General features: G+C 37.2%; 1 protein-coding gene across 1 annotated transcript in view; it reads left to right on the top strand.

Annotated features, from left to right (window-relative positions):
- FBN2 (fibrillin 2) overlaps positions 1–11,016 on the top strand; it is a 255,478-nt gene that overhangs the window by 117,697 nt on the left and 126,765 nt on the right. The window contains exon 8 of the mRNA XM_025860885.2: positions 9,503–9,628. Within this exon, the coding sequence (XP_025716670.1) occupies positions 9,503–9,628 (126 nt within the window). The remainder of the gene's footprint in view (positions 1–9,502; positions 9,629–11,016) is intronic.

Below are 11,016 nucleotides of genomic sequence, written 5' to 3'. Positions count from 1 at the left end.
AAAAATAGACACATAGATCAGTGGAACAGAATAGAGAGCCCAGAAATGGACCCTCAACTCTAGGGTCAACTCATCTTTGACAAAGCAGGAAAGAATGTCCAATGGAAAAAAGACAGTCTCTTCAACAAATGGTGTTGGGAAAATTGGACAGCCACATGCAGAAGAATGAAACTGGACCATTTCCTTACACCACACACAAAAATAGACTCCAGATGGTTGAAAGACCTAAGCGTGCGACAGGAGTCCATCAAAATCCTAAAGGAGAACAGAGGTAGCCACCTCTTCGACCTCAGCCACAGCAACTTCTTCCTAGAAACATCGCCAAAAGCAAGGGAAGCAAGGGCAAAAATGAACTATTGGGATTTCATCAAGATAAAAAGCTTTTGCACAGCAAAAGAAACAGCCCACAAAACCAAAAGACAACCGACAGAATGGGAGAAAATAGTTGCAAATGACATATCAGATAAAGGGCTAGTATCCAAAATCTATAAAGAACTTATCAAACTCAACACCCAAAGAAAAAATAATCCAATCAAGAAATGGGCAGAAGACATGAACAGACATTTTTCCAAAGAAGACATCCAGATGGCCAACAGTCACATGAAAAAGTGCTCCACATCTCTTGGCATCAGGGAAATCCAAATCAAAACCTCCATGCGATACCACCTCACACCAGTCAGAATGGCTAAAATTAACAAGTCAGGAAACAACAGATGGTGGCGGGGATGCGGAGAAAGGGGAACCCTCCTACACTCTTGGTGGGAATGCAAGCTGGTGCAGCCACTCTGGAAAACAGTATGGAGGTTCCTCAAACAGTTGAAAATAGAGCTACCATATGATCCAGCAATTGCACTACTGGGTATTTACCCCAAAGATACAAATGTAGGGATCCAAAGGGGTACGTGCACCCCAATGTTTATAGCAGCAATGTCCACAATAGCCAAACTGTGGAAAGAGCCAAGATGTCCATCAACAGATGAATGGATAAAGATGTGGTATATATACACAATGGAATATTATGCAGCCATCAAAAGGAATGAGATCTTGCCATTTGCAACGACGTGGATGGAACTGGAGGGTGTTATGCTTAGTGAAATAAGTCAATCAGAGAAAGACATGTATCATATGACCTCACTGATATGAGGAATTCTTAATCTCAGGAACAAACTGAGGGTTGCTGGAGTGGTGGGGGGTGGGAGGGATGGGGTGGCTGGGTGATAGACATTGGGGAGGGTATGTGCTATGGTGAGCACTGTGAATTGTGCAAGACTGTTGAATCACAGATCTGTACTTCTGAAACAAATAACGCAACATATTTTAAGAAAAAAGAAAAAGAAGAAGATAGCAGGAGAGGAAGGATGAAGGGGAGTAAGTCAGAGGGGGAGACGAACCATGAGAGATGATGGACTCTGAAAAACAAACTGAGGGTTCTAGAGGGGAGGGGGTGGGGGGATGGGTTAGCCTGGTGATGGGTATTAGGAGGGCACGTTCTGCGTGGAGCACTGGATGTTATGCACAAACAATCATGGAACACTACATCAGGAACTAATGATGTAATGCATGGTGATTAACAGAACAATAAAAAATTTTTAAAAAAAGAAAAAAAAACAATAGAGGAGAATTCAATACCCCACTTGCAATTATGGATACAGTAATACAACAATGAGGCAGAAGATCAACAAGGAACTAGAATAAAACAACACAGTAATCTAATTAGATCTCACACACATCTGAAGAACACTCCACACAGCAACAGCAGAATATATATTCTTCTTGAAATCACATAGAACGTTTTCCCTAACAGACCACATGCTGGGCCATAAAACAAAGCTTAAGAAATTTTAAAAGATTGAAATCATGCAAAGGATGTTCTCCAACCACAATGGAATTAAATGCAATGAATAATGGAAGGGAATTTGGAAAATTCATAAATATGTAAAAATTAAGCAGCAGATTTCTAAATAACTAAGGGTGCAAAGAAGAGTCACAGGGAAACTAGAAAATAATTTGAGATGAATGAAAGACAGAATATGCAAAACTTTGTGAGATGCATTCCCTGGAGGGAAATCTCTAGCTGTAAACACTTATATTAAAAAGAAAGAACTCAAACCAATAACCTCATCTTCCGCTTTGGAAGTAAAAATAGAACAAACTAAAATCAGAGCAAGCAGAAGGAAGACAATATTAGAGACGACTGAAAATACGGAAAATCGTGGTCAGTTGACAGAAAAGATCAACAAAATTGACAGTCCTTTAGTTAGACTGGACAAGAGAAAAGAAGGAAGACCCAAATTATTAATTATGAATGAAAGAAAAGATATCACCACTGACCTACAAAAATGATTATAAAGTAATAGGACAACCAACTGTATGCCAATAAATTAGAGCACTTAGACAAAACAGCCAAGTTCCTAGAAAGACACAAACTACCAAAACTGTCTCTAGAAGAAATGGAAATCTGAATAGATGATAACAATACATTATAGTAACATGATATAGCAATTGTAAAGAGATCCCATTAGTACTTTAAAAATTTCCCACAAGAAAGAAAATCCCAAGCCCAGATAACTTCAGTGATAAATTCTACCAAATGTTCAAAGAAGAATTAATACCAGTATTTCCTAAACTCTTCCCCAAAATAGAGAAGGTTGAAATGTCTCCCAGTTCACTGAGGACAGTGTCACAATGATACTAAAGCCAGACAAAGGAAACAAAAAAAAAAAAAACTAGAATGAATATTCCTTATGAATATGGATGCAGATATCCTCAAGTAAATATTAGCACATGGAGTCCAGCTATAAAGGATTATACATAATGATGTATGGTGATTAACATAACAATAAAAAATAAAAGGATTATACATCATGATCATATATTCTTGTTCTATACACATATATATTCTGGGAATGCAGGGTGGTGGTTCAGCCTCTGAAAAGTAAAATGATGTAATATACCATCCAAATAATTGAATAAAAGGTAAAAGCCATACAGTTATTTCAATAGATGCAAGAAGTGCATTAAAAAAAATCTGGCACCCTTTCATGATAAAAATGCTTAACAAAATAGGAATAGGAGGAAACCTCCTGATAATGGGTATTTATGAAAATCCATAGCTAACATCATACTTCCTGGCAAAAGAATAAGTGCTTCTAGTTAATGGAGCAGTTAGGCAAGAGAAGGAAATAAAGAGTATCCAGATTGGAAAAGAGGCAGTAAAACTGTGCAGATGACATGCTTTTGGTGGAGAAGATATCAACTAAAGTGAGTAAGGTATCCACTGAAGTAGAGATCCAATAAAGGAGTTCAGCCAGGTTGATGTTATACAATATCAATATATAAAAATCAATTGCATTTCCATACCCTAGCAGTGAACGTTCTGAAAGTGAAACTAAGAAAAGGATTCCATTTATAATAGTATCAAAAAGAATAAAGTGCTAGGGATACATTTAACAAAGGAAATGAAAGACGTTTACATTTAAAACTGCAAAACCTTTTTGAAAGAAATTAAAGAAGTTCTAAATAAATGGAAAAACATCCCATGTTTATAGATTGGAATACTTAATATTAAGATGATAGTATTTCCTAAATTGATCTGTAGATGCAACACAATCCCTGTTGCAATCCCAATTTGCCTTTTTTTTTTTTTTGCAGAAATTGGCAGTCTGTTCCAAAGTTCATATTGGAAATTCATATGCAAGTTATGTATCAGATATAGGGCATATATAAAGAACTCTTTCAACTCAATTATTAATAGGCAAATAACTCAATTAAAAATGGGACAAAGCAATTAAGTAGATATTTCTCCAAAGAAGAAATGTAAAAATCCACTAAGTACATGAAAAAGTGTGGAACATCTTTAGTCATTAGGGAGATGCAAACCAGAACTACAGTGTGATACCATTTCACATTATTATAAAATAGAAGATAATAATGAATCTTGGCAAGGATATGGAGAAACTGGAATCTTCATACATTGCTAGTGGGAATTTAAAATTCTACAGGTGCTTTGGAAGACAATTTGGCAGTTCCCCAATAAATGAAACATAACGTTACCTTATGACTGAGCAATTTCGCTTCTAGGTGTTTACCCAAGTGAGATGAAAATATATATCCACATAAAACTAGTACCCAAATGTTCATAGCAGCTTTATCCATAATAGCCAAAAAAATGGAAATAACTCAAATATCCATTAACAGATGAATAAATAGATAAAATGTGATCTATCCATACACTATAATATTATTATACACCATATATTTTATGATTCCATTTATATGAGGTGTCCAGAACAGGCAAACCTATAGAGACAGTTTAGTTAGTATTAGTTGTATATCTTTTAGTTATATGTAGGTTAGTTACTCCCTAGAGCTTAGAGGGAGGTAGAGAGAGTGACAACTGATGGGATGGAAGTACTTTTGAGGGGATGAAAATATTCTAAAATTAACTTGTAGGAATGGCTGCACAACCCTGTGAATATACTAAAAACCATTGAATTTTGCACTGTAAATGGGTGAATTGTACTACCAAGTAATATTATATTTCAGTAAAACTTTATGAATATACAGTAGAATTCTGAGTACAGTCGATACACTCCATTCAAAATCTGGAAAGGGGAAAGCAAACGTTACTTTTCCATTATAGCTTATTTTACCATTTCTGTAATGCCTGTTGTCCTTATAAAGCTTGAAACAGCAGTTTATTCTGTTTAAAATTTAGTCATAAATTTAAATAATGTATTAATTAATAGAAGTTCAGTGTAAAATGGAAATGTATGTTTTCCTGTACCAAAAAAAATTATACAGAATAGACCACATACATATAGTTCCTTGACACTGATGGAAAGAAAATACGAAGACTTTGTTAAGAGCAGAATTTCTTGTTTAATTTGTTCTAAGTTCTCTGTAACATAATTGTTACATGGACTGCTTTATAGTATGACGTCCATATTGGAAATGACAGAATCTCTAGGGCCATGTTCTTAGAATTCAGTGATAATCTGAGATCACACTTAGCACTACTTACCAAATTATTCATTATATTCTGCTTAGAGTAAGATTTACAGTAAATGTTGTAAATGTTGGTTGACAAATATGAGGTTCTGTGGTTTGGCAGTCAAATCTGTCAGATGGTTTTGCTTAGATCTAATTTTCTTAAAAAACAAAACAAAACAAAAAACCTGTGTTCAACTTCTTCAAATTACCAAGCACTTTCCAGCCCTTCTCTTTCTTTACCCTTCCATGGCACATTCAACAACCCTCTCCTTTTGACAGTGTCCATGCTGGTCTTCATCATACTCTTCCTCATCTCTCCCTAATTTTTCCTTCCCAGTCACATATGATGGCTTTTCTTCCTTTGACTTTGTCTTAGAATGTGGTGGTTCTCAGAATTTCCCTCCTTAAATTCAACTCTCTTCATTTATGTGTCTCCTTTGCACATCTTATTTATTACTACAACTTCAAACACAACCCACTGAGTTGGTGATAAATCACAAGTGTACATCTTTACCCCTTATGTCTTTATTGAGTTTCAAATTTGTAGCTATGCAGTTGGAATTGCTGCCCATTTCTCTAAAAAAAATCTGAAGATCAAAAAGTCCAAAACCCAGCTTAATCTTAAAATGTGTTCTTCTCTCCATGTCCCATTCTCTGTTAATAGCACTACCATTATGTCCCTTGTTAATCAAGCTAGAAGTCTAATTTATCCTGTAGCAAAGTCCTGTTGATTTCTCCTTCCTCATATCTCACGAAAATGGGTTCTCACCATAAAGCCTATTCCATGCTCTCATCATTAATCACTAGGCGATTCATTATCTGTCCACATTACACACAAGAATTGTCTTTCTAAAATATTGATTTGCTTATGAATGCAATTTAAACTCCTTCATAGACACCATAAATCACCTCATAATAAAAGCCAAAGTCCTTGGGTGGACTCTGCAGGATTCAACGTATGGCTAACTAGCTAAGCTCATCTTCCATCAACTTCCTACCCATTCTGGTATGTTTTCCATGCTTCAGCTGTGCTCTCTTTTCAGATGCACTTATCTGTGCTGTTTTTGTTGTTCTTTATTAGTCTAAAGCTGACTGCATTCCACTTGCCAAAGTAATTGGTTCAGAATTCTAGGTTCAGGATAGCCAATAAGCATATAATTGGTTCAGAATTCTAGGTTCAGGATTGCCAACCAGCATATTCTCCTGGCTAGAGGAATATAGCTCAAAACATTAGGACAACAGGGAAGGTGTTCTGGGTGCTCCTGGGAAAACGTTTCCTCTCCCCTAAAAGAGAGCCACAGGAAGAGACACCCTCTTCTCCACTAGCTGTCCGGGGGTCAAAGGTCGAGCCTAGAACTGCTACAGCCATTTTGCTCCTGTCAGTGAAGACAGCCTAAGGATGAAATCAAAGCACAGAGGGCATAGTTGAGCACATCTCAGAGAAACTGAACAAGAGACATTGACTTAAATCAACCTGATGTCCATGGCGTATGGACTTCAGATAGGCAAGCTATTAATTTTTTGGTTTATGTCCCTTTAGACCAGTTTTTTGGTATTTGCAGACCAAAGCCACCAAACTGATAAATAAAGTTTTAAAGATTTTAATTTTTATTTTAGAGAGCGAGAAAGAGAGAGCGCACACATGCGAGTGGGGGAAGGGGGAGAGAGGGGAAGAGAACCTCAAGCAGACTCCATGCTGAGCATGGAACCCGACGCCGGGCTCGATTTCATGACCCTGAGGTCATGACCTGAGCCAAAACCAAGAGTCCAGTGCTTAAGGACTGAGCCACACAGGAGCCCTCCCTCCCCCCGATAAATAAACCTTTTACAAAAAGTTCAAGGGAAGGTTGTTGGAGTCACATTAGATATGCTGAGGACGAATGAAACCAACTCCTTTTATTAAAAGACTTCGCCTTTTTCAGTGAAAAGATTTATCACCCTTAGACGCACTTCTGTGTATGTTACCAGTGTACTCTTTATATTTGCAAAGATACTATAATCTGATCGTGATATAAGATCTTGAAGAACTAATATTATAAAAGAGCTGAAGCCACACATCCTTCTTACCATAAATATTAATGCTTTAACTGATGGATAAATATTGGGCATGACTGCATTGAAATACAGGGTGTTTCGATCAGTTAAAAAAAAACACTGAATTTTTAAAATTTATGTGGGAGTCTACCCAAAAATGAAATACATTTCTATTGTTCATATAGGATTCCTAAATACTTTAGTATTTTGCCTTTTTCATACAATTATTTGGAAGCTAACCTTCTAAGTTGCCTAGTTAATTCTAAGGATTGTGAAACATGGAGTTTGGGTGCACTAAAGCATTTAACACAAAAACCACAAATTTAATATCACTCCATGTGTTCTTCTCTGTTCCAGACTTTTCTTTTCCTTAAAAAGAAAAATGTCAAACATCTTTCAATGTTCTACTCTTTGTTGTCAGGGACGGTATTTGGAAGTAGAGCACAAAGAAGTTCTGTATTAGGAAAGGAAATGCTTGGAAATAAGAGTTAATGCTTAAATGAAGGACGTAAGGTTTGTAATTTTTAAGAATTTAGATCAACCCTGGGCTCCATAAGTGCCTTGACTGTTGGTAGGACCGTAGAGGATCAGAAGGCAGTGTAGGCTGTCTCACGTCTGCACTGCTTGCTGCTCTACTATGTGCTGGTCTATTCTGTAGTCTTCTCTATCCTCAAGTGACTTATCAGTGCATTGGGTGATTAAAGCATAGCTCTTCTACTTTCCTTTCTATTCTGAATCCACGTTTGATTTTATTAAGATACACGGCACCGAGAGAGCAACACAAGATGCAGTAGGTCCTAATTTTGCACACATGGTTTCATTTTGTTGGATTAAATCTGCTGGTAACTGCACTGCATTATGTACTTGCTTCTCATGTAGTCAGTTCATGTTAGAATTCTGATCTCTCTTAGGGAATTGGTCAATTTTGATTTGTCCCACTGTGCCTTCAGTGGCTAGCTGCTAAGCCTCAAATGAAGATATTATTTCAGGGAATGTCTGAATCTGGTAACTTTTTTATATGAGAACATTCCAAGAAGACGCACAGGCTTATAGTTATTTCATGACACAGCTTGTAGGCAAGAGTAGCTTGTCAGAATAAATGGAGGAAAAAAGAATGATTAGATCAATGGAGGAATTCAAGAAAGGCATTGCCAACAGTTTTTTAAATTGTGGGGCTTAAAATTTCTTTCCTGGGATGCCTGGGTGGCTCAGTTGGTTAAGCAGCTGCCTTCAGCTCAAGATCATGATCCCAGGGTCCTGGGATCGAGTCCCGCATGGACTCCTTGCTAGCGGGGAGCCTACTTCTCCCTCTGCCTACCACTTCCCCTGCTTGTGCTCTCTCTCTCTCTCTCTCTCTGATAAATAAATAAAATCTTTTTAAAAAATAAAATTTCTTTCCTTACATTTTTAAGAATATATTTTTCCTGTTTTTTTAATTGATATATTAAAGTAAATATGCAACTAAAAAAACTCAAAAGAAACTAAAAGCTCAGGTTTGCTTTTCCATAATCATTATGTTTATGACTTTTAAATCCTTCTCTGTATTCAGTGGTCTTTGCTAACTATGTGCCTTAAAGAAGACGGCCAACTCCTAGGCATCTGTGGCTGGATTTCCTTCACAATTGCTCATTTCCTCTTAAATGTATTAGCAATTAGGTCCCAGTGTACTTAATTGTAGTTTTGTTTGACTTTCCACCTCTCTCTGCTTACTGAACTAGAAGAAAAATACATTAATGCTTATATAAGTGGCCAGGTTTTCTGCTTTAACGGAAGCTTAAAAGAAAGGAGATCTTTCATGGACATGTAAGGGAATAGACTAGTCCAGGCATTGAGTAAGCTGAATGGGTAAGTGCAGGGAGGTACGGTAAGAAAACTGGACACCTCCCAAAGCCTCCCAAGTTTGCCCTCTGCCATGTTTCTGTGTTCTTTTAGAATTAAAGTTAATTCCCGGAATGTCAAATATACCCATATTCAAATGCAAGTACAAAAACATGTCCTGAATCCAAATAGAAAAAAAAAATTACTTGCTACCATCCATCAGTTCAAATAATTAGCATGAAAATCAGCTATAAATTTTTAAATGTATTCTGTTATTCCATATTTTAAAATGTAATCCCTGTATGTGTTTTTTAAAGGCTGTCGTAGGATAATTCCCCAGTTGATATAGAATAGAAACTAAAACATTGACATCTTTACTTATTTTCCAATTTAAATGGCATTTGTTGGGGCAGGGGGAGGAAAGGATATAGTTTTGCTTTCATTGGCATTGTTTTACTGCCATGGGAGTTTACTTTCATCTCAGTTCCCATAGATATGTGTGAGAAATTCCTCAGGGTCTGAAACAAGAGTATATTCAGGGTTATATGATCTAACCTAATCAACCATGAGTGCTCTGATGCTCTTTAAAAAAAATCCCTTGTACGAGCTGTTTAATGGACGCCCTTCTCAATCAGATTCTCTTCCTTCCCTTGATTAGACATTGATGAGTGCAGCATCATTCCTGGGATATGTGAGACTGGAGAGTGTTCCAACACCGTGGGAAGCTATTTTTGCATTTGTCCACGTGGATACGTGACCTCAACAGATGGCTCTCGGTGCATCGGTAAGCCTTGGACTTTTGAAGGCACAACACAGTGCTTCTTTATAATAACAGAATAGCCCAAACATGTATGAAGATGGCAACAATTATAAAACCATTGGGAAAATGGCTGAAAAGGTTGTTTAAAATAAATGGCACCACTATTGAGGGATTGATAGACCAGGTGCTCTTTGCAAAGACTTCAGTTTCAGAAACCATCTGGGTTTGTTTTATGTTGTCAAAGTCATTTTGGAAATGAAGAAAGACTTCCTCAAGACATTGCTCTTGCCGAGTGCTAGAGACACAAAGGCAGGAGAAAGGTATTTTTTTTTAAATTTGCCTTGGGAGACAGAATGTAATAATTAAAGCTTCTTTCATTGCTATGAATCATGAATGTAGTCAATGTCTTATTTACTTAGGGCTTGTTTATTCTAGTGAAAAAGAGTTATTACAAAAAAGAAGTTGACACCTTTAATTTTGCGTTTTAAGTATGTTCAAAGCAAAGCCAGATATATCTGTATGTTTTCCTTCGTTTGGAAAGATGAAACAGTATATTTCAGTCATGGTCTGGGTCATCCCTTATTGAGCAAAGCTTAAACTTAGGGACGCCATCCAACAGTGAAGGTTAGAGGTGTAGATTCTACCTTCAGAATACTATATTGTCGTCATAAATACTAGTAGAAGAAGAGCAATGGCCTTGATAAGAAAAACAGAAGTAGTGGCAGTAAAAATAATCATTACCATTTATGAAACACATGCCATGTGTAAGGCACTGCACATCTGTATTACCTCATTATCTCAGAACTAACTGGGGCCTTGGGCAAGCCACGGACCCCCTGTACCTCAGTTTCTTCTTAGTAAGTGTGCAATAAAACATACTTGATTATGATTAAGAGGAGGAGAAGAGGATGTGCCTGCACTGGACCCGTATGTTACGTAATTCTTATAATAGCTCTGTGTGATGGGTGTAATTATTCAGATTTGCAGACAAAGAAATTTGAGGTTCAGAGAGGTTAAGTGACTTACACAAGAGCCAGTAGATGGAGCCAATGTTCTAATGCAGATCTCTGGGGCTCCTGCACCATGTTAGTCTGACACTGCACTGCCTCCTTAGTTACTTCAAGCAGGTGGAGACCCTCTGCCTAGATATCCAGGTCTCCAGTATGAGTGGTTCTCCAGTACTGTGAGGACAATCTGCTTTGAAAGGTAGGATGTCTGCGTCCCGCCTCCCTCTCCCAACTTAGAGTAATGAGATTTGAATGACAGTTGTTTATTCTTTATGAATGCATCCAAGTTCCTATCTGACATTAGGTCAGACATCTTATGTGCACTATTTAAGGCTAGAAAATGGAGAAAATTAACTGGTTTTAGGGTCAGTGTGCCCATTGACTCACTGTATGTAAGTCTAATTC

The sequence above is a fragment of the Callorhinus ursinus genome, unplaced genomic scaffold (assembly GCF_003265705.2).
Source record: "Callorhinus ursinus isolate GAN/ISIS: 27379988/994484 unplaced genomic scaffold, GSC_fseal_2.0 scaffold30, whole genome shotgun sequence".
NCBI lineage: Eukaryota > Metazoa > Chordata > Mammalia > Carnivora > Otariidae > Callorhinus > Callorhinus ursinus.
The sequence above is the reverse complement of the archived record's forward strand: the minus strand, read 5'-3'. Positions and strand labels throughout refer to the sequence as shown.